Raw genomic sequence first — 24,786 nt, 5'->3', positions numbered from 1 at the left:
ATCTCTTTTTGCTGAGAAACAAGACTGCTTATTTCTTTCTGAGAAGTACTTTTTCCAAGTCCTGTAAGATGAATTCAAAAGACCTTCTCTGATGGGTTAATCAATTAAACCATTGGCCAGTGGTTTCCAAACTTGCTTGTAGAAATCATTTTGTTTGTGAATAAACCAGTGTAATAATGTAGCCTGTTACAAAAAGTGCTGGCATGGCTGCTATTATCTGTCTTCTGAAGTGATGCGAGACATAGTGGAATCCTATGTATTATTCAGTAGCATGTTCACAATATGGGGGGATTGTTTGTTTGATGGCATGCTGTCGCCCATGAACTAAATGTATAAGATTCCAATCTTAGAGTGGGGATTGCCTATGGAAACTGCCTTTTGCAGTGAGAATGGGAATATGTATTGAGAGCAAGCCTGATTCATAGCAAGGTATAATGGGCATGTGTGGACAGGGTCCATAACCATTCTCATGCTGAGGTTGCTTACATTTCTGTGAAACATGGGGCTCGTTCCAAAAAAAGCTGCTTCAACTTTTTTATTGAATGTGTAAAGATTTATCACAATAGCTCGGTCAAAAATAATCCAAGTGCAGTATCAATACATCAAACCCAACCCTGTCAAGCCCAGCACTTTTAACCAATGCAAGGTATATAGAATGGAAAAGAAAACTGCTGAGTAATGTGCTGTAATATACACGTACAGAAATTATTACCGCTCTTTGTCCATAGATGTGTAACACACAAACAAGAATTCTGAAACAGAACCTTAAAAGATCAAAGGCAAAAAATAGTCATGGACGAGATCTCCGTGCTGTTGCACAGAACCATCACAGGCTCACTTCCTATCTGGCATCCTGCAGGACCCCAGAGAACTCTTGGTACACTGTGGGTAGATTCTACCTCCTGGCAGTACCTACATTTCCCAGCCCGTAGAAGTGCAAGAATTCATCTCCTCCAGCCTCGTGAAATTTGGAGTGAAGAGGGAAGCCATGGGGGAAAAAACAAGGAACAGAAGAAAAGCAGGTTCCTTCAGGCAGTGCCATTGGAGTCGGCAGGTCGGCAGGAATCCACAATTCTCAGGATTCTCTAAAAGGTTTTTTACCTGCTTTGTTTTATCAGCACAGTAGAGGCCGAGGCATGTGACTCTGCCATGCCATGTGGCTCTGCCATGCTCCAACTCCTGTTGCTTGGGTCCAGTTTGTTTCAGAATTCCTCCTGTCCCACTTCGGCATCTGGGAAATAGGTAGCTGTATCCTCGGTGAGCTCGTAGAGGACTGTGCCGTGGTCTAAATTGGAGAGTTCATGATTGATTGGAAGGTGAGACTCTGGAAGAAAATGCTGTGTAGTTTGCTGAAGATGTGATTTTCCTAGAAATAATTAGCGAGAGATTAGAGGATCACCAGCCATCTCAGCAAGATCCTAAGAGCAGACATGTAATTGGCATGCAGTTCACTGAAGGAGAGGGAGAGAATACACTATAAAATAAATAAGTGTGGAAATATTACCTTCCTTCACATCCAAATAGTGGAGTGTTTATCCATGACCAAAATCACTGGGAGGATTATTCAGTCAAACTCCAGCCCAAAACTAATGTATTTTTCTTAGAGCTTTAATAATGATGGAGACTACCCACGGGCAAATGGGCTCATTTCTAGGCTCTTGCCAACCATACCCTGAATGGGTTGTTTGGCAGCAGTGGAGAATGGCACACTCATTGTTCCTTTGATATGATTTATGTTTTACAAGAGGCACCAATTTATCTTTATCTTTGAGATGAGTTTATATTTTTCTTTGATCTCTGGCCCCAGCAATGAAGGGTTTTCCTCAAAGAGAATTTGGTGATTATCTGCCCTGTGAACCTAGCCCCCAGGAGACTTGAGCTCACATTACAGGCACCGACCTAAATGCTGCAAGACCCTAGGGCCTTTTATATTATCGGTGAGGTCGTGGCTGGTTCAGCGTAAGAGCATCACTCTCTCAAATTTACTTCTAAGTAGAGCTGCCAGTCTCTTGAATTGACAGGCGCATAAGGCTAGCCGTATTTTAGGCAGATTGCATGCCCAAAGAATTGATAATCATGAGCATGTGTCATGATGTCAATACAAAGACAATAAATACATTTGTGGATGATGATGCAGTGTGATGATGTCAGCACTGAAATGCTCTGCTGCTGTCACAGTTTGTTCACAGACCATGTTATAATTGGGCCTTCCTTGCTACTAATCTAAAAGATTGTGGCAGATTTACCTTGATTTGGTTGTCGGCCGAGGGAGGCCTGCATTACATGCCTGTTTTCAGTCACTACTTTTGAAGGTGCTTTTACATTGCACAAAGCAGTGCCAGTCTCATCGATTCCCAGAGGAGTGGGTTTTGCGCAGTCAGCTGCAAGCCAAATGCAAGACCACCAGGACTTGGTCTCCTCAGCCATCAGTCTTACCAAGCAACCCAGCTGTCAGCCTTGGCAAGTCCCATAAGATTTACACTCTGCTTGTAGCCAGCCGCACAAAACCTACGCTCCAAGAACCAGCAGCACTAGTCTGGGTCTTGTGGAATCTTGAAGCAGCTTTAATATTTAATTATTTCTTGATCTATCTGTCTCTTCCGTCATTTGGTCTCCTTCAGTCTCTTTCTCACTGTCTGTCTTATTCACACATGCATGGCCTCACTACTGTCTGTACCTCTCCCACCACCAGTCTTTCTTTAAATCTGAAAATCTGACTTGTTGAAAGCACTGATTGATGTCCCACAGTATAAACAGATACCGACTCAATTCCCATTTCTTACAAGTATATGTTTATGATCACAATGCCCTATAATGATATGACTCTGAAGAGTACTGCAGCAGGAGTGATGGGGAGGACTCTGATCCGACAGTGGATCCAAAGAATAAAGAAAGCCTGAGAAAAATCCATCTCAACTGGATATTGCTCTACCCGAGTATTCCTCCTGTTCAGGACATTAGGGACCAAATTCCTGATAAGACCCAGCTGTCAGATATTTAAGTGATTTATCTTTACTCTTAATGCAGGACAGATTGTATGGACTGTATAAAGTTACTGTAGTTTCTGTAAAGTTCTTGTCTTGGCCTTTTTGCACTTAAAATCTTGAGGTTTTGAAGGTATCCCCAGATGTTAGATCTGGGATTGGTTAGCAGCAGTGAGAAGGGGATTCTGGATTTAATTAAGTTTGTTTTCTTAAGAAGTTGAACGCACTATTAGCAGAAATCACTTGAAATTGATTTACCTGAGCTTGCTCCAGTTTTCAGGGCTTTGTTGGACGGTTCAATCGGCCTCAGCTCTGGATCCACAATAAGTTTCTGAATCTGTGAAATCACAAACCACATACTAGAATCAGAGCCGGTTTTCCAGTCAGAAGGAAGCGCCGTCCCTGTCACATGACCATGATGTTTGATTATTGATCCCTACAATGGGTAGTTGCAATGTTTTACAACCGATTAACCATTTATTGTATCACAGGACAGTCTTCTTCTTCTTAGGCAGTCCCTCGGAACCGAGGACGAATTGCCTCCACATTAAAAATGAGTTCTCAGGTGACTGATGAGTCCAATGCGGGACCTACAGTCTCTGTCACAGGTGGGGTAGATGGTGGTTGAAGGGATGGGTGGGTGGGTGCTTGGATTGACTTGCGCTCCTTGCGCTTGGCTTCCGCTTGCTCCTGGCGAAGAGACTCGAGGCGTTCGGCGCCTTCCCGGATGCTTCTCCTCCACTTTTGTGCGGTCTTGGGCCAGGGATTCCCAGGTGTCAGTGGGGATGTTGCATTTTTTCCAAGGAGGCTTTGAGGGTGTCCTTGAAGCGTTTCCTCTGCCCACCTGGGGCTCTCTTGCCGTGTCGGAGCTCCGAGAAGAGCGCCTGTTTTGGGAGTCTCGTATCGGGCATGCGGACGATGTGGCCCGTCCATCGGAGCTGATCGAGCATGGTCAAAGCTTCGATGCTGGCCTGAGCGAGAACACTGACGTTGGATTTGCAGGATCTTGCAGAGGCAGCGTTGGTGGTACCTCTCCAGTGCTTTGAGGTGCCTGCTGTACATGGTCCATGTCTCTGAGGCATACAGCAGGGCGGGTATCGCTGCTGCTCTGTAGACCATGGGTTTGAGGTCCTGGTCTTCAAACACTCTCTTCCTCAGGCGACCGAAGGCTGCACTGCCACACTGAAGGCGGTGTTGCACTTCGTCATCGACGTCTGCCCTTGTTGACAGTAGGCTCCCGAGGTATGGAAAGTGGTCCATGTCGTGAATTTTGATAATCGGGGGGCAATACTGTGTGACAGGGGCAGGGGTAGGACAGTAGCCTGGCATTAATCTGCATTGCCACCACCGCTCATTGTTATATGAGAGCAAATATTAGGGGACATGTGAACATTCTCTCATGTTGGACATTATCGAACCTGTCAGAACACACTCACTCCCACTCCTGGCTATTTTAGGACTGAACGTTACAGAGGATGCCTCATACATATTTGCACACTATAAAAATAGCAAACTCCTTGAAGAACAGATATTAATGAAAAACTCAAAGTGGGTTAATTTCTGTATTTCAAAATCTCCAGAGTACTCTGTTTGTATAATTTTAACAGGGCAAATAAATTCTATTTTGTTCATTTGTGATGAAATTCTGAAAAGGAAAAATTTGCAGGGCGATGGGGAAAAAGCAGTGAAGCGGGACTAATTGGATAGCTCTTTCAAAGAGCCGACACAGGCCTCCTTCTGGGCTGTTTTATTCCAAGATTCAATTAATTGTGGAGAATGCCATATTTAAATTGGTAATGTAATCTTTCTCACCGCTGAAGAAGTGAATTCACTTTGAGAGGGGGCATTTTGGAAATATCCTGATAAAAACTGAAAACAAGTCTTGCTCAGGGTCGTGTATATTTTCAAACATAATGGGGGAGAAATTCAGTTGTTAGCGCCACCCGTTAGTGCCTTAAGAGGGCGATAAGTGGGGCGCGATGCGGCTAGCGCCCGTGTGTGGCGAGACCTGCGCCTCTGGCGAAATTGAGCGGAGGTGCAAAACCGCAACGCCCGCTCAGCTGCGCGCGCAGATCCTGACGTTATTTCATAGTGCAACGTCCTTGGGGTGCCCCGAACTGGAACTCCAGTGGCGCCCCCCCCCTATCCGCCTGGCGCTCCCAGCAACTGGTTGACTGGAACGGTTCCCAGTCGCTGTGGGGCTGGGGGGGGCGCTATTTAAAGGGGGCTCTTCCTGTCTTCTTTGTGGTAGCCATTTTTGGACCACTCCTTCTGTGAGAGAGAGAGAGATTTGCAGAGAGACAAAGGGAGAGAGCTTTCTGCATTGAGTCAGCGCTCGCAGAGGTACTTCTGGCTTCGGCCCTGAACTTTGTAGTTGGTTTGATTTTTCACTGGCATAACCTTGAGTGGCCACATACTATGGGGGCTGCAATTGGGTTTCTCCATTGCATTGAGAGGGCTCAGAGACGCCGAGAGAGAGTGCCAATCATGGCCAGACGGAGGAGGGCCAACAGGCGTTCGCACAGGAGGCCTTACCCTCCCAGGGTATTCCGCCAACAGTTCTCATACCTCAACATGTCCGAGGAGCAGTGTTTTCGGAGGCTTCGATTCTGCAGGGAGGTGGTCACTGAACTCTGCCGCCTGCTTCAGCCAGATCTGCAGCCTCAACTGAGGAGGACGACTCTGTCGGTGGCAGTGAAGGTGACAGTGGCTCTCAACTTCTATGCCACCGGCTCCTTCCAATCCGCTACTGGGGACATTGCCAATGTCTCCCAGTTCGCGGTGCATTGCTGCATCCGCCAAGTCACGAATGCCCTCTTTAAAAGGAGACGTCAGTACATTTCCTTCCCCATGACCCTGGACAAGCAGCAAGAGCGCGCAATGGGATTTGCAAGAATAGCGGGCTTCCCCATGGTCCAGGGCGCCATTGACTGCACGCATGTGGCTTTGTGGGCGCCACAAGAGAATGCCGAGGATTACCGCAACCGGAAGGGGTTCCATTTGTTGAACATCCAGTTGGTGTGTGACCACAGACAGCTGATACTAGCTGTCAATGCCCGCTTTCCAGGCAGCAGCCACGACGCATTCATCCTGCGCCAGACTTCTGTGGCAGACCTTTTCGAAGCCCCGGCTCACCCAGGAGGCTGGCTTCTTGGGGACAAGGGCTATCCTCTGTGCACCTGGCTGATGACCCCGCTCCGTGCGCCCAGCACCCCTGCTGAAGAATGATACAATGAGAGCCATCAAGCGACCAGGAACATCATTGAGCACACAATCGGCATGCTAAAGCAATGGTTCCGCTGTCTGGACCATTCCGGGGGAGCCCTTCAGTACTCACCTGAGCAAGTCTCCCATTTCGTTGTAGTGTGCTGCATGATGCATAACCTGGCAATCCTCAGGACTCAGCCACTGCCACCAGACATTGGAGCACCAGCAGAGGAGGAGGAGGAGGAGCACCAAGACGGGAGGGAGGCACAAAGTGCAAGGGCCGTCCGTCAGCAGCTTATTGCAAGTCGGTTCTAGGCCCCCTCTGAGGGAATGGCTTGTGGCATTGAAAGAACATGAATGGAACCGTTCCGCAACCCCTGAGCCAGTCAAGGCAACAAATAGTTCAAAGAGCAAACATGCACAATCTGAATAAAGACACTTCTTTATTTAACAAACTGTGTGCCCTTCCTGCATGACAAAGTAATAGAGAGAAACCCCCAAAAAAGCAGTCAGACACATAACTGGCTCTCACAACCTGGAGACAATGAACAAAAGAGTAAACAAAAAATGACCACGATCCTCGGCCTTCAGTAAAAAAATTAACAGCATTTTGCCACACCTCCTACTTTTTGCCCTTCGAGGGTGATCTGCTTCACTTGCGAAATTGGCCCCTTCCCACCCTGCAGCTCCTCCGCAATGGGACCCCAGTGGCTGCAGCAAGGCTGGGGGAAGGCTGCTGAGTGTCAGAAACTGAGTCGGCAGATGCCCTTGAGGGAGGGCCCGGCTGCTGACTGCTCCAACTCTGCATGGGCGGCAGCAGTCTGTCCTACAGGTGGTGGCAGCTGCAGTGGAGAAGTGACAGTGTTGGCAACAGGAATGCTGCCATCCTGACAGAGGACAAGCACTCCCTGGTCGGACGACACACTGGCACTCCCATGGGGCAGCACTGCAGCATGCGGAGCAATCTGCTGAAGCACAGACTGCTGGCCTGCTGCGGTGCGGCGAGGGTCCCGGCGATTCGTGCCCGATCCAGCGAGGGTGGCAGCAGTCAGTGCTCGTGTGGCCTCAATCTGCGTCTGCATCAGACCAGCCACTGACTGCATTGCACCATTAAGCACTTGCGTGGAAGCCGCCTGTGCTGCACCGAAGTCCTGCAGACTCCTTGCCAGTGCTGCACCGAAGTCCTGGACACTCCTTGCCAGTGACTCAATGGATTCGGGCATCCTTGTCACTGCAGCCATGAGCTCAGTGTGCCTCTGCTCCGCCTGGGCGCCCATTTCAGCGAGGAGCCGCACCTCTTCTGCGCTCACTGTAGCAGGACTGGAGGCCAGACTCTCCCTCCGGGGAGAAGGCCGCCGAGCTTCCCTACCCACCCCCCCCCCCCCCCCCGCGTTGCTGCAGCCCGCTGGGCCCCGGAGCTTCACCCTCCTCAGACCCTTCCCCCCTGCTCCCCTCCAGGGAAGACATGTCCCCATTATGGCCATGGGCTGCCTCGGCTGAGGGTGGCACTGATGGTCCGGCTTCCTCTTCCTCCTCGCCTTCAGAATCACTCTCAGTGACAGCTTGAGGGCCTGCCTCCTCACTTGGCGAATCAGCATCTGAAAGCAGGGAGGTACAAGAGTTGCTTTAGCGTGAGGACAGAGCGGCAGCAAGGGAGGCATGAGTGCTTCAATGCACTGTATTGGTTCGATAGTGGCAAAGGATGCTGAGGCACAAGTGGAAGGAGAGAGGTCAAAAAGGTAATGACCTTACCATTGCTGTCCAGAACGGGGTCGGCATCTCCAGTGGTGACGGGGCCAATCATCCGGCCTGCCATAATGCGCTGGACTCGCTGCTCCAGATCGCTGAGGTCTTGAAGGTGAGGCCTCCCCCGGTCCATTGCTGCTGCCTCCTGTTATGGGCCAGCTTGCCCTGCAAGAAAAAGGACGGGCTCTGAGTACAGTGTGAAGCCTTGATCTTGGCTACACTGCCTCCCATGGTGGAATAGCCCTTACAGTGTGAAGCTTTGATCTTGGCTACACTGCCTCCCATGGTGGAATAGCCCTTACAGTGTGAAGCTTTGATCTTGGCTGCACTGCCTCCCATAGTGGCATAGCCCTTACAGTGTGTAAAGTGCTGAATGTGCATGTGAATTTCATGAAAGGCCCATAGGTGTTGGATGAGGGCTGGGCATTGGGGCTTTCAGGACCCTTTGGCCATAAAGTGAGGTGCACATGCAGGGATGAAGAGGATACTGAAAAGGGTACTCACCCTGACGACCCGAGTGAGGTCGTTGAACTTCTTCCTGCATTGCACAGGGGTCCCAGGCACCATGCTGCTGGAGGTCACTCTGTGAGCCATCTCCCGCCAAGCTTTGCGATAGTCGGTGGGCAGCAGCCTCCTGCCACTGTCTGGAAACAGGATAGATCGCCTGCGCTCCACCGCGCCAACCAGAACCTGCAGGGCCCCCTCACTGAACCGCTGCGCTCACTCCCTGGCCCTCTCCATGGTCCTAGGCATTAGAATGTGGCAGCAGGTCTGTCCAGGCCGAGAATCAGGGCTCCGATGTGCAGGGTGTGGCTGCAATCCAAGATCGACCCTCCCCTTTAAGAGCTGACCGGCGCCAGCGTGTCTGCGTGCAATCGCTAACTGGCCGCACCTGCGCTGCACCCGCCCTCGGTGGCAGCGCCTCGCTTCTCCGGCTTAGCGCCTTAGGACAGTCGTGCAGCGCCTGTTTTAGCGCTCCAAGCACCTCCTGGGGCAAAGCAGGTCAATTTAGCAGTAGGTGGCGATAATTTGTGGTGGGCGCTAAATTTCGCGCCCACTCGAGTATAACGCCCCAAACATGGCGATACTGAATTTCTCCCCCAATGCAACAAAAATCACATTATGCTCTGTTCTGTCTCTAAAAAACAAAATGTCAGCCAGTTCTAGGCTGGCTTGAATTCCCTTAGGGGATTAGCTTGAAATGCTAATTCATGGATCCAGGTGTCAGCAGGCGTGTTTGTTGAATGATACCCTAATGATGCTACTTCTGCAGTTCCTGTATGGTGTAGACAGACCAGAGGTTGAGACAACTGAATTGTAACAAACATAAGTGACCGCTTCAATTTTACACATGACCTGAACACTCAACTTTTTTTCTTCTCCTCACTTCCGATTTTTCTGCCCTTCTCTCCTATCTATGCTCACTTGTGCTGGCGCAGAGTTGCACAGGTGCCAGATACTTGCTCCTGTCTGAGCTTCAGCAAGATGAGAAGGTTGTTTGACCATGGGAGTAAAATGATGACCCCCAAGCCTGATGCTGTCCTCACCCAACATCAGATCCCAGCAAGAATCACTGGACATCATAATAATAGCAGCAATAACAAAAATATTAATTTATATAGCGCCTGTAACTATGCAGTGGTGGTTGTGCTACTGGACTAGTATCCCAGCGACTGAGAGTTCAAGTTCCACCACAGCAGGTTGTGAATTGACTTCAATAAATCTGTGGTAATTGTGGGCTAGTGCCAGAAAAAATAACCATGGAAGTTTCCAGATTGTTGTGAAAACCCAACTTGCTCACCAAAGGGAACCTGCCGCCCCTACCCCATCTGGTCTACAGGTGACTCTACTCCACACTATGTGGTTGATTCTTAATGCTCTCTGAAGTGGCTGAGCAAGCTGCCACCTTCCGCGGGTGGTTCGGGATGGGTAATAAATGTAGTAGCCTTGCCAGTGTTGCCCACATCATAAGGACAAAAAAAAAAAGCAGGAACTCTAATTGTTTTCCCCTTCCCTAGCCCAGGAGTGCTGCGATCAATTGTACCACGTCAACTAGTGTTCTTCCATGTCTCAGTTAACTCAGCACAGACTGGGGCCCACTGGTCTGTGTGGCTGTCTCACACTGTATGCTGCCTAATGAAACCATGAGGGGATCTCTGATCTCCCATCACTAACTGCATTTACTATTTATTTTCCTCCTTATTGAGTCACTGAGTTACAACCTCATTTGACCTCTGTGAATCAGAGATAAAAGCACATTCTGCTAAGACTACACTAGGCCCCATGAACTTGATCCTTTCTTCTTGCAAAGGAAATTTTCTAGATGGCCGAGGGGTTGCCATGAATTCTTGGTGCCACCTTGTGCTTGCATCAGATCTCAGAATAGTGCTGGGTTTTGTGCATACATTCAGTGGCTTTACTAGATTTGTACATGTTGTAAAGATTGTGCAGTGAGGCACTGGAATGCAAAACTGTGATTTCATGTCTTTAATCAGATCCTCACTCCCGTGTGGGGATCATGCTACGAATGGTGAAAGTGATGAAAATGATCTGGCGTGTGCAGAGACTGATAGGATTGAAGCTGAGGACAAGGTGGCCCCTGTCATCATTGTGAGAGGAGACACAGAGGGGAGGATGAGAAGCTTGGCATAGAAAATGGGGCAGAGTTGGTAGAAGGTTCATTGATCACAATGTACTTTATTTAGGGCCTGCTGCAATTGTACAGGGCTTTGCCGAGACCACACCTGGAGTACTGTGCACAGTTTTGGTCTCCTTACCTAAGGAAGGATATACTTGCCTTCGAGGGGTTGCAACGAAAGTTCACTAAATTGATTCCTGGGATGAGAGGGTTGTCCTATGAGGAGAGATTGAGTAGAATGGGCCTATATTCTCTGGAGTTTAGAAGAATGAGAGGTGATCTCATTGAAACGTATAAAATTCTTAGAAGGCTTGCAGAGTAGATGCTGAGAGGCTGTTTCCCCTGGCTGGGGATTCTAGAACTAAGGGTCACAATCTCAGGATAATGGGTCGGCCATTTAGGACTGAGATGAGGAGAAAATTCTTCAGAGGGTTGTGAATCTTTGGAATTTTTCACCCCAGAGGGCTAAGGATACTGAGTTGTTGAGTATATTCAAGCTGAGATCGATAGCTTTTTGGACTCTGGGGGAATCAAGGGAAATGGGGATAGGGCAGGAAAGTGGAGTTGAGGTCGAAGATCAGCCATAATCTTATTGAATGGCGGAGCAGGCTCGAAGGGCCGTATGGCCTACTCCTGTTCCTATTTCTTATGTTCTTATGTCTGGACTATTCATTTTGCCCCATGCCTATCCTTACCATTGCAAGGTTTGCCTCCATGTCAGTCAGGTTCAGCTCATTTAGAGGAAGGTTCGGGTTAAAGATCTGCAGGACAATGAGATAACTTTAGAAAATGAGGAAGAACTATTTTATTTACTCATTCATTATATTTGATATTTTTCCTATATTGCCACATAAACAGCAAAACCAGGATATAACATAGCAGAGTGTCAACGGCAGCATTGTTGGAGAAAGGTCACTATAACTCAGCAATGACTCAAACAGTAAAGTACCAGGAAAGGAAGGGGCTTTGAGATCCAACATAGTGAGTATGCCATGTCACAGGATCTAGAGTGTCCAATTATAGATAGGTTCCAGGGGGTGGCAACACCTCATCAGCAGGGATGGTCAGTCCCAGGAGCATCACCCTCAGGACCTGGATTCGATGTAGGAAACGCTTCAACCTGACGAGGTCAGCAATGGTGAGTGCAGCTTTCTATTTCTCCATCTCTCTCTCTCTTTCTCCAAAGCACCTGGTTACAGTCATCCCCCACTCCCCAGCACTCTGAACAAAGTCCTCGCCTGCATCACATCCTTTACCACCAATCACATGGGCACATTATACCACCTCTCATTCTCATTTCCAAACACACACTCACCTCTTGCTTGCTGCCTTCACAGCAGCCACCAACAACATTCTGTTCTCGCATGTTAACTTTTTTCGTCTCACCAGCCCCTCCACCAATACCTGTACATGGCCTTCTACGAACAGCCCCCCTCCCCTCCTGTCCAATGGGCCAACCTGCTGCTCCTCCTGGATGTTGAGGCTGCTGCTGATGCTAATGTTGCTGCTCCTCTTCCTCCATCCAAAACAATGAAGCAAGAATGTTACTCATGATAAGCTGCCAGTGCTTATTCATGGTGAGTTAGGCAAAAGCAAAAATCAGAAACAAGCAATCTCCAAGTTCAAAAATCCCTTGTAAATCCAAAAGACACAATAGCAATCTCCACCATCTAGAAGGACAAGGGCGGCAGATGCATGGGAACATCATCACCTCCAAGTCACACACCATCCTGACTTGGAAATATATCGCCGATCCTTCGTCGTCGCTGGGTCAAAATCCTGGAACTCCCTAACAGCATTGTGGGAGTACCTTCACCACACGGACTGCAACGACTGAAGGCGGCGGCTCACCACCACCTTCTCAAGGGCAACTAGGAATGGGCAATAAATGCCGGCATTGCCAGTAAGGCCTGACCTGAAGAATTAATTTTAAAAAGCACACACATCCCTATGATCCGAGTGCCCCTTTAAATAGTGCTTCATGTGGGCCTCTGAAACCAATCCCACTGGGTTTCATTCAATGGGTTGAATGCTGGGCTGGACGTCCAATTTTTTGAGTTAAAAATGCGTCGGGGTCCTAATGGCATCATAGGACGTGATTTGCATGCATTCATGAGGCGGCTGCCTGCTTCTGCCAGGCACCTCAAGCACCTAAAAAAGTGCACGGCTGAAGCGGCAGTGCGCGGGAATGGGGCCGCAGGTTTATAGCCGCCTCATTGGGTTAAAATCACTCCTGATGTTTCAGCTGCAGTTGTCAAAGCAACCTCCACAAAATCTGTTCAGTCTTCAGCACTGGTCTGACCTCCTTTCAGCACAATCACAGCCTGTTCTTTTAAGCAGTCACAATACTAACCTTCCTTTCTACCTTTTAATCTAATTACTTAAAAACTGGCACACGTAGGAACACGAGGCAGCCTCAGAATGGCATAGGTGGTAGCTGCCAAGTAACCTGCTGCCAGTAACTTAAAAAAAATCATTCTCAGGATGTGGGCATCACTGGCATTTATTGCCCATCCCTAGTTGTCCTTGAGAAGGCAGTGGTGAGCCGCTGCCTTGAACCGCTGCAATCCGTGTGGTGAAGGTACTCCCACAGTGCTGTTAGGGAGGGAGTTCCAGGATTTTGACCCAGCAATGATGAAGGAACGGTGATATATTTCCAAGTCAGGATGGTGCGAGACTTGGAGATGGTGGTGTTCCCATGCGCCTGCTGCGCTTATCCTTCTAGGTGGTGGAGGTCGCGGGTTTGGGGGAAGCCTTCGCGAGTTGCTACAGTGCATCCTATAGATAGTACACACTGCTGCCACGGTGCGCTGGCGGTGGAGCGGGGTGGATGTTATTGCAGTTAACTATTTCTTCAGCTTTCTGTATGCTGGAATATTTAAAAGGTCTCTTTCAAATCCAATTCTGAATACTATTAGAGTGGCCTATTGGCCCAAAACTTACATGCATGATGGTAGAATGCTCCAGGCTGTACTGCTGGCTCCCAAGCAGCGAGTGCAAACCATCCAGGTTCATCTCAATGCTCTGCATGTGGTCAGGCGCTTCGGTCCTATAAACCCAAAAGTACAATTTACAAATGGACAGCTGTGGGCATTGAGTGCCAGTTAATGACTGCGATCTGATAACATGACTGACATTTTCAAATGACATAGTATTTACATTACAAAAACAAGTCATTCGGCCCAACTGGTCTGTGCCGATGTTTATGCTCCACATGTGTTTCCTCCCAGCCTACTTCATCTCAGCCTATGCTTCTATTCCTTTCTCCCTCATGTATTTATCTAGCTTCCCCTGAAATGCACCTATGCTATTCACCTCAACTACTCATCTCCTTTGTTTCTTTTTCTTGCAACTTGGAAAATGAAATGACCATTGTATGCAAGATTCTTACCCATATATGGTAAAGAAGGATATTTAAACACATGATTTATGGGGCATGTTATTACACCAATACCAGGGGAGGGAGGGTTCTATACAACGGAGTCTGCACCGACAGTTCTCTACATGTCAAATTTCGAATCTTGGCCCATTGGAAGTTGAGTGGAGGCTGTGCACATTTCCCATGAGTAAGAAATGAAAATGAGAGATTAAGATACCCCAGTGCATTCTTCTGCATAACTTAGTAGCTGGACATTGAACACTGACAACGTGCCACCTACCTGCTGTATTTGCTAGAGAATGGCACAGAGAAAAAATGAAAATGTGGGGTTGGAGGAGGAGTGCGAAAAGAAGAAAAATCTGCAGTGTTAGAGATTAGAAATGCTAGAACACTATAAATGGTAGGACACAGAGTGCAGAGATCAGCAGGACCTTGGGGTGCATGTCCACAGATTCCTGAAGGTGGCAGGACAGGTAGTTAAGAAGGCATACAGAATGCTTGCCTTTATTAGCCGAGGCATAGAATACAAGAGCAGGGAGGTTATGCTTGAACTGCATACAACACTAGTTAGGCTGCAGCTAGAACACTGCGTGCAGTTCTGGTCACCATATTACAGGAAGGATGTGATCGCACTAGAGAGGGTGCAGAGGAGATTTACGTGGATGTTGCCCGGACTGGAGAATTTTAGCTATGCGGAAGGATTGGATAGGCTGGGGTTGTTTTTCTTTGGAACAGAGGAGGCTGAGGGGAGACCTAATTGAGGTGTATAAAATTATGAGGGGCCTAGATAGAGTGGATAGGAAGGACCTATTTCCCTTAGCAGAAGGGTCAATAACCAGGGGGCATAGATTTAAAGTAATTGGTCAGAAGTTTAGAGGGGATTTGAGGATAAATGTTTTCACCCAGAGGGTGGTGGGGGTCTGGAACTCACTGCCTGAAAGGGTGGTAGAAGCAGAGACCCTCAACACATTTAAGAAGTACTTGGATATGCACTTGAAGTGCCATAACCTACAAGGCTACAGACCAAGTGCTGGAAAGTGGGATTAGGGTGGATAGCTCTTTGTCGGCCGGCACGGAGAAGATGGGCCGAATGACGACCTTCTGTGCTGTAAATTTCTATGATTCTCCGATTCTATGAAATCTTGGGTTTCATTGACATTGAAAAGGGGCGGGGGTTAAAACAGTAAGGGACAGGCTGTGAGTCTGCTTCAGCATGCAATAATTAAAGTAGTTTACTTCCATCAGACACACAACCTCCATCTCGGGCCACAGAATTCCCATTGTGCGTTAAAGTGGCTTGTTATACCTTAACAGTTTGACAGAATCCATTGGGTTTCAAACAATAGGCAGGTGGCGGCTCAGGAGCCTGCGCCTTTTCTGCTGCAACCTTGTGATACAAGTTAATTCCTTTAGTGAAAGGCCTGTAAAATGGCTGTTTGTGGAGAGGAGGAAGCTGCTAGAATATCCAGATCAGCCACATACGATATCTTCATTCAACAAAAAATTTCAATCATAACAATGGGAGCAAGTATTGTAAAATTTCACAACCCCAGCCCATTATTTTCACTCGATTAAAATCAATAGATGGAAAATCACTGACTAGCAGTGGGCAATTTTGCCAGATCCACTTCCCATGTTATGCTGGGAACTCAAAAGCAGACGTTTTACCCCCAAAGTAATCAGAGTTCTGACAATTGTGAGCCCTGCTATCCAGGTCATTTCTGCGTCATACGTTAATGAACGTTTACTGGTAATGAGTCGAATACTACAGCATTGCAAGATAGCCACCTCACCAATTAGCATAACTATGGTTCGTTGTACTCGTTACACTGCTAACCATCTTCTTAAACCCCTCTCCCCTGTCTCCTCCACCCTCACCTCCAACAACAAGTGTGAGGAGCACATGGACTTCTTTGTCTCTAAGATTGAGACCATCCGTTCAGCTGCCTCTGCCACTTCCCTCCCACCCCTAGCCCACCGGCCAAACTTCCTCTAAGGTTCCCCCCTGCCCTAGCCCTGAACTCGCATCTTTCTCCAGTTTCTCTTCGATCTCCCCTCAGGACCTCTCTGCGCTCATCTTGTCCATGAGACCCACTCCCTTGACCCTATTCCCACCAAACTGCTGACCACCCAACTTCCTTTTCTGGTTCCCATGTTAGCTGACATTGTTAATGGTTCTCTCTCAAGTACTGTCCCCCTCCCCTCAAATCTGCCATCATCACCCCCTCTCCTCAAAAAAACAACCCTTGACCCCTCCGTCCTTACAAACTACCGCCCCATCTCCAACCTCCCTTTCCTCTCCAAAGTCCTTGAACGTGTTGTCGCCTCCCAAATCCATGCCCATCTTTCCCGCAATTCCATGTTTGAATCCCTCCAATCAGGTTTCCGCCCCTGCCAAAGTACCAAACGGCTCTCATCAAAGTCACAAATGACATCCTTTGTGACTGTGACAAAGGTAAACTATCCCTCCTCGTCCTTCTTGACTTGTCTGCAGCCTTTGACACGGTTGACAACTCCATCCTTCTCCAATGCCTCTCCACCATCGTCCAGCTCGGTGCGACCGTCCTCGCCTTGTTCCATTCTTATCTATCTAATCGCAGCCAGAGAATCACCTGCAACAGCTTCTCTTCCCACTCCCACATCGTTACCTCTGGTGTCCTCCCAAGGATCTATCCTTGGCCCCCTCCTATTTGTCATCTACATGTTGCCCCATGGTGACATCATCCAAAAACACAGCGTCAGTTTCCATATGTACGCTGATGACACCCAGCTCTACCTCACTAGCACTTCTCTCGACCCCTCCACGGTCTCTAATTTGTCAGACTGCTTGTCCGACATCCAGTTCTGGATGAGCAGATATTTTCTCCAATTAAATATTGGGAAGACCGAAGCCATTGGCCTAGATTTTCAGTGTGCCGTGAGGTGGGCTTTTAGGCGTGCGGGGGGCTAAAATCCCGAATTCGGGGGTCCCGACACCATCCCGCGCAAAACCCGCCTCCACGTAAGTTTCAAAGGAGGCGGGTACCCGCCCCGCACTGGGACCCACGGCGGGAAGGGATTAGTGCCAATTAACTGCCTGTTAACAGGCAGTTTTTAGCCTAATCCCTATTTTGAGGGGTGTCGTATGGGATTCCCGACGGCTCCAAACCACGCCAGGTTAGAACAGGCGGGCCGTCGGGTTGAAGGACTTGGAGGGGTCGCGATGTCGGTGTTCAGGTGAGTGATGGGTGCATGAGTGCAAAGGTATGTGTGTTTGGTGTGTCTAAAGTGTGTAAAGAAGTTTAAATTACCTGCACTTACCTTAACAGCCTTTCTTCCTCTAGGCAACGGGAGTCCATCACTCAGCCGGCACAGAAAGCAGAATGGCTGCGATCTGTCAAAAGTGACAGCCTGCAGCTTTCAGTGCCAGTGTGAGTTCTAACTGAGTCTGCGTAGAAGGACTCAGGTTAGAAGTCAGACCGTCAGTGTTTGACAGCTTCAAACAGCTGTGAAACACTGATATTTCATCGGTCAACACCTCTTGACAGATGAAATTTCAAATCTGTGACGTCACCTGTTGCCGGGTGGCCCTTAATTGGCCTGCTGAGCCCGCTGGGCGGGCTCAACAAGGTCAATCAAGGGAAAATCGCGTGGATTGACCGGACGTCGATGGAGGCTGGACTAAAACACGAAAGTTGTAGTCCCACCTCCTTCCCGACTGCTGAATGAAAATCCAGCCCCTTGTTTTCGGTCCCCGTCACAAACTCCGTTCCCTAAGCATTGACTCCATTACTCTCCTGGACAGAGTCTGAGGCTGAACCACACTGTTCGCAACCTTGGTGTCATATTTGACCCTGAAATGAGCATTCAACCACATATCCGCGGCATAACTAAGACCGCCTATTTCCACCTCCGTAACATCGCCTGTCTCCGCCCTTGCCTCAGCTCATCCGCTACTGAAACCCTCATCCATGCCTTTGTTACCTCTAGACTTGACTATTCCAACGCACTCCTGGCCGGCCTCCCACATTCCACCCTACGTAATCTTGAGGTCATCCAAAACTCAGCTGTCCATGTCCTAACTCGCACCAAGTCCCGTTCACCTATCACCCCTGTGCTCGCTGACCAACATTAGCTCCTGGTTAAGCAACGCCTCGATTTCAAAATTCTCATCCTTGTTTTCAAATCCCTCCATGGCCTCACCCTTCCCTATCTCTGTAATCTCCTCCAGCCCCACAATCCCCTCCACCCCCGAGATATCTATGCTCCTCTAATTCTGGCCTCTTGAGCATCCCTGATTATAATCGCTCAACCTTTGGTGGCCGTGCCTTCTGTTGCCTAGGCCATAAGCTCTGGAATTCCATGCCTAAACCTCTCCACCTCGCTACCTCTCTTTCCTCCTTAAAACCTACCACTTTGACCAAGCTTTTGGTCACCTGCCCTAATTTCTCCTTATGCGGCTCGGTGTCAAATTTTTTGTCTTAAAATACTCCTGTGAACTCCTTGGGACGTTTTACTACATTAAAGGCGCTATATAAATACAAGTTGTTGTTGTTGCCAGGCAACAACTTGAAAAACTAAGCCCACAGGAGCAGCAGGAGGTGGAAGGGATGGGCTGATGGGTATTATGTATGCTTCCATAAAACATGTGCAGATTCAGAAATGCCTTACAGCAGAATGGAACTGCAGTATGATAATGCATCAAATGTGTGTAATAATATGGACTGCTCTGTTCTGAGACAAAGTCATAAGTTCTTGTTTACACCACATTCTTGTGTTTTAAAAATAACAGTCACTCATACATTGTACTGGCGTTCTGTAATAAAACTGCACGTTGCATTGGAAATAATCTTGTGACACCCTAGAAACTATGACAGTTACCCCATTGTGCCATTTAGTTTTGTTTCATTCCACTCATTGCTGTATGAACTCTCACCTTTGTGTGAAGTCTCACCTCTCTAAAGCAGCTATCCGCCCCCTCCTATCTGCGTGCTGCACCGTGTTGCAGGTGGGTCTGCCCTCCAGAACAGACTCCACAACTGATACCGGTAATACAGGTGGCTCCAGACATGCACCACATGGGTTCCCTGGAACCATTGCGTCAGCTTGGACCTGGACTCCAACCCCTGGACTGGCTGGCTCCTCCTTAATAACCATCAGACATTTCTCCCTATATATCGAGACAATTGAAAATTAGTGTTGATGATCTCTTAAACTTAGGACGAACCATTGCACTTATTAAGTCAGTCGTACAGAAGTGTGAAGTAACTGTAGTCTAGAATATAGACACATAGCACCATATAGCAACTGAATCATGTAACTCGGTGCTATTCATTAGCAAACACCTCTTAACTGACTATTACCACATCATAATGAGTGAATTGTGTTATATGACATATGCCATTGCGATATCACAATCAGCAACCACAGAAATTCTATTTTCACCATGTTCAGACAGAGCCTGAAGCTTTTGCAGTAAAGCTTTGGAGTTCAATTCAGAGTCCAGGATCACTCTCCAATCTCCTTCAAAAAAGCTAGAATTGGAACCTCTCTGAGAGTGACCACAATCGCACACAAACTGCCAAGCAATTTTAGAATGTTCCTTCAGAGGTTTCTGTGCTCTTTCATTATAAAGTATACGGCATAGAAGGTGCAAAAAGGAATATAAATTCAAGCTTTTAATGTAACTTACATTTAAAAAAAAGCAAAGTAGCAATTGTGTTAGAGATAATATGCATTCCTGCCCCTCCCCCTGTCGGGATGGGCTGCTCGGCTTTATGCTGACTGGGGTAGGAACATTTCTGTATTCAATCACAAATACAAACACTTCAGTACACATGAACAATTATACTCCCTGAGAGTGTTTCCTGAACTAACCGGACTCAGGGACAGAATTAATTAGAACATTCTGTAACTGAGGTAAAGTTTTAACTGCTGTTAATATTCCATGGAGCTGCAATAAATAAGAGTTTATTACTATAACTTTTTTCTTTATAAGAAAGACTTGCATTTATACAGCACCTTTCATGACGTCAGGACATCCCAAAACGCTTTACAGCCAATTACAGTAAACTCTTTCGTATCCGGCACCAACGGGACCGGGATGGTGGGCGGTTGATTAAAAATTCCGGATAACGGAGAGGTATACCTACCGAGGCAATTTATATATCGGCCGACCTCAGACCAGAAGAAGGGACATGGCGTGGCAATGGCCCAAGGTACGAGAGCCCCGTTACACAGCCACAGGTGCAGGAACCCCAGTTACACGGCCACAAATGCAGGAACCCCGGTTACACGGCCACAGATCCAGGAGTCCCTGTTACATGGCCACAGGTACTGGAGCCCCAGTTATACGGCCACAGGTACAGGAGCCGCGGTTACACGGCCACAGATCCAGGAGTCCCTGTTACATGGCCACAGGTACTGGAGCCCCGGTTATACGGCCACAGGTACTGGAGCCCCGGTTACACGGCCACAGGTCCAGGAGCCGCGGATACACGGCCACAGGTACTGGAGCCCCGGTTACACGGCCACAGGTACTGGAGCCCCGGTTACACGGCCACAGGTACAGGGGACCCGGTTACACGGCCACAGGTACAAGGGACCCGGTTACATGGCCACAGGTATAGGAGCCCCGGTTATACGGCCACAGGTATACGGGACCCAATTACACGGCCACAGGTACAGGGGACCCGGTTACACGACCAGAGGTGCAGGAGCCATGGTTACATGGCAAAAGGTACAAGAACCCCGATTACACAGCCACAAATATACAGTAAAACTTACCTTTGGGTTCCTGAACCTACTCCTGAAATTTGCCGGTTATTAGAGAATTCCGGATAATTAGGTGCCATTTAAACGAGAGTTTACTGTACACACTTTAGAAGTGCAGTCACTGTTATATTGTAGGAAACGTGGTAGCCAATTTGCGCATAGCAAGCTCCCACAAACAGCAACGTGATAATGACCAGATAATCTGTTTTAGGTGTTGGTTGAGGGATAAATATTGGCTAGGACACCGGGGATAGCCTCCTTGTTCTTCAAATAATGCCATGGGATCTCAGACATCCACCAGAGAGGGCAGATGGGACCTCGGTTTAAACTCTCATCTGAAAGATGTCACCTCCGATAGTGCAGCACTCCCTCAGTACTGTATTGAAGTATCAGCCTGGTTTATGTGCTCAAGTCTCTGAACTAGGACTTGAACTCACAACCTTCTGACTCAAAGGCAAGAGTGCCCATAACCTTATGATTCAGAGGCAACAGTGCTGCCATTGAGCCAAGGCCGACACCTTATGTATAGTTCTCATATATAGACTTCCATTAAGAACTAGAAAAGATTTTTTTTTTTCAAACTTGCATGTCAGTTAATTTTGCACCACGTGGACTGTATGGAATTCAGTTTGAGTGTGTACACAAGTTTTCCCACACTGCTGCTGTACCCCTGTTTCACCGTGGCAGCAAAGTGGCCAGTGTGAGGGAAGGTGACTTCCCTCCTCCTCTGAACGTGCAAAGTCTTATTGAGCCCATGGTGCCACTGACTCACCTCCGCTCCGCTGCTGCAGGCTGAATGGTAGCACCGCTGGGCGGGGGCAGCTCCGTGACATCGGAAATGATTGGCCCGCCAGGAACAGGGCTGTTAGTGTAGGTATTGGAGCAGGAGGCGGCTTCTGTGGACGGCTGGAAGTAAGGAAATCGACCAATTCAACAATATTACCAATGAAACAGCATTAATATTTGTAAAACCATTATCACCAATTAACCAAGACCTGCAGGTATATCTGAATATTAGAGAAGGGGAACTGAATACTGCTTGAAAGTGCACTTGCATGCAACTTGGGTTAGTATAAAATTAGGCTTAGATGTGCTGTAGCTTGTGGTGAAATAGTCCATCAACACTCACTATCTAGGCTCACACAAGAAGAATGGACACTTGGGTGAGGTACCAAAAGGCTTCTGGTACCCATAGACCTAAACTCCAGCAAGAATCAACACTTTCAGGAGAGGAAAGGGGCGGGGGGGGGAAAGTCACCCCGATTCACAGGCCTATCAGGGACCTGAGATCTGTATGTATATCATATCTTATAAAAGATTACCATTATAACAGAACCTGACTGTTATCCCACCTTCCTGCTAGACTGAATGGAGCCATCATGCTGAGGCGAACAGTATAATCTCCACCAGTATTTATAATTGAGTTGCCTTAATGCCAGCAGGCACTTCACTTACTGACTGAATGAAATATGGGTCCTGAAGAGGTTCTATTGATAGATGTCGACCGTATTTAGGCACAGGAGGAGCAGAACTACCGTCATCCAACATCAGAGGTCTATAAGAACAAAGGGGTCAGCGACATTGATCAAACCCAGGGTTTTGTACCGATACAGAGCTAAACCCTTCAGAACATCACATTGAGATCGGTCTGGATAGCTGCACAACCAGGTGATGCAGTTTACGTGGAGGCTAATGTTTTTGGGAGATCTTCAAAACTGTTCAAATTAAATAAAGGATTATCACAGCTCCAGGATGTCTATGACCTCCCCTCCCCCCAACAATTACTTACATTTATATAGCACCTTTAAAGTAGAAAAATGTCCCAAGGCGCTTCACAGGAGCATTATCAGACAAAATTTGACACTGAGCCACACAAGGAGATATTAGGACAGGTAGGTAGGTTTTAAGCAGCATCTTAAAAGGAGGAGAGAGAGGTAGAGGGGTTTAGGGAGGGAATTCCAGAGGTTTGGACCAAGGCAGCTGAAGGCACAGCTGCCAATGGTGGTGCAAATAAATTCAGGGATGCACAAGGGGCCAGAATTGGAGTAACGCAGAGGTTTGCAACACAGGAAGGCTGCCCACCTCAGAGGAGAGAGGGCCTAATTTCAATGGCAAAGACATATCCCAATGATGTCATCGGGGTGCGTATGCCATTTTAACCACGGCCCGCACATGCTCAGTTCGGCCAGTAAAAGCTAGTGGCAGCCAGGATCCTGGCCATAGGAGGCCCAGGTAAAGGTTCCTTGCGGACCAGGAGAAGCAGGAGTAGTCCTCCTGGCTCCACAAGGATACAATGGGCCTCCCCTGCCACGAGCTACCCCACTTGCCCCCAATCGCAGGCTTTCCGATCCCATCCCCCAATTCCTTACTAACCTTGCCAGGGACCATTTCTGTGGGTCCCCGGCAGCGGCCTGACACTCCAACCAATTTTGAAACATGTAGCCGGCGGTGACATCATTCTCGCCAGCATTGGGTGGGAGTCAGGATCGGGCATGAAAATGAGGCCCAGGAGTTGAAATCTCTGGGCCTCACACTGGATGGTACACTGGCTGCTTCGGCCTCCAAACCCAGGTTCCTGGCCCGAGTTAAAATCAGGGCTACAGCTTTAGTAAATTTGCTGTATTAAAATAAAAGCGCCATCACATTTAGGCTGCAGCAGGACTGCAGTAAACATCAAAACCTGCACTCGAGATCCTCGACTAACCACGAGAAATAGTGCGAGAGGTTTACTATTATATACACAGCAATGACCACTTCAAAAGCAAACCATTGGTTGCAAAGTGCTTTTGGACATCCTGGAGATGTGATAAGGTACGAGATAAATACAAGTTCGATCTGTAGAGAGAGAGAGAGTGTGTGTAATGGATACTGGAGAGTTAGTTACATGCAGTAATCCCATCTAGAGATACAGGTGATATCAGAAACGGCAAGAATAAAGCTTGTATAATTGATAACCATCATTTGAATACTGACGGTAGACTGCATTCTTGAGATTGTTCACTACCTTCTGTTGCTTTTAATAATATATCTATTATATATATATTACACACACATATATACACACACACACACACACACAATTACTACTGTGATATGTATGTGGAGGGAGATAGACGCATTCAATCCATTTTTAGTCATGTTTTGGATGCTTCTAGTTGGTTGCGACACACACAGTGAATGATGATATTCCCAAAGTATGAAGGAGTTTATTGTGTGGTATAGCAGCAGATTGTTTGTATTGATTGTCCACATGTCACATGCCACTCTTGGTTTCTACAGGATGGCCCCAGGCATTTTAGGAGTTTATATCTTCTCAAACATCAACATTTCAAAATGCTATTAAAGAAAAATGATCAGTTTGTTACTTTCAAGTTCTGAATTTCAATGATCAGCATCTTCCTCCTCCACGCTCCAGAATTCAATAGGAAACAAATATTCCTCTTAGCCTCAGGCCTAAGTCCCGAGAACAATAGAGCCTGAGTTGGCATGGTTCATTGTATAGCATGGTCTGATATCTGCTCACCGCAGCAGAGTGCTGAATGAACTGGGTCATCAGATCTTACTCAGCATTCTGAACCTATTCACTCAGCGTTCACATGGTAACAGGTCACCTGATCGTTCAGAGTGGAGCCTGGATGGTGAATGGGGATCAGTCACACTCTGCTGCTCTCAGTACTTACAGCTTTCTCTTCAGCCCGATACTGTTTTGGTTCGATTGGAGCTGGCTGAGCAGGAACTGAATCAGCTGTTAACAGAGATCAGAGACAGGTGTTAGCACGGTGAGTCAGCATATCATTATCAGGCTGGTCACTCACAAACAACTGGTCATTTTCTCTATCTAATGTTAATCACTGGGACAGGACTAATGTCAACTGTACAAATTCACCCTCTAGCCACACACCCATAGCACACACTCCCTCAATCAATCCTGCAGTTACTTCTCTTCCCAACTACACACCCATCTTCAATTCTTCAATCAGCTCTCACCCCAACCACATACCCATGTCTCAGCTAACCCCCAAATCACTTCCTTTGCAACTACACATCCATCCCTCAAACAATCCCTCACTCTACTCCCT

At 47.8% G+C, this 24,786-nt stretch overlaps 1 protein-coding gene across 1 annotated transcript in view; it reads right to left on the bottom strand.

Annotated features, from left to right (window-relative positions):
• Window positions 1-520: 520 nt before the first annotated feature.
• The window catches only part of hsf4 (heat shock transcription factor 4), a 68,994-nt gene continuing 44,728 nt past the window's right edge, over window positions 521-24,786 (bottom strand). The window contains exons 6-13 of the mRNA XM_085991175.1: window positions 24,388-24,452; window positions 22,163-22,262; window positions 21,480-21,613; window positions 18,888-19,103; window positions 13,519-13,624; window positions 11,271-11,336; window positions 3,243-3,321; window positions 521-1,366 (exon numbers count right to left, since the gene is read on the bottom strand). Coding sequence (XP_085847301.1) covers window positions 1,203-1,366; window positions 3,243-3,321; window positions 11,271-11,336; window positions 13,519-13,624; window positions 18,888-19,103; window positions 21,480-21,613; window positions 22,163-22,262; window positions 24,388-24,452 — 930 coding nt within the window. The 3' untranslated portion in view covers window positions 521-1,202. The remainder of the gene's footprint in view (window positions 1,367-3,242; window positions 3,322-11,270; window positions 11,337-13,518; window positions 13,625-18,887; window positions 19,104-21,479; window positions 21,614-22,162; window positions 22,263-24,387; window positions 24,453-24,786) is intronic.

The sequence above is a fragment of the Somniosus microcephalus genome, chromosome 6, assembly GCF_052327205.1.
Source record: "Somniosus microcephalus isolate GS21.2 chromosome 6, FLI_Smic_1.0, whole genome shotgun sequence".
Taxonomy (NCBI): domain Eukaryota; kingdom Metazoa; phylum Chordata; class Chondrichthyes; order Squaliformes; family Somniosidae; genus Somniosus; species Somniosus microcephalus.
Note: the sequence above shows the minus strand (reverse complement) of the source record. Positions and strands in the feature narration are given on the sequence as shown.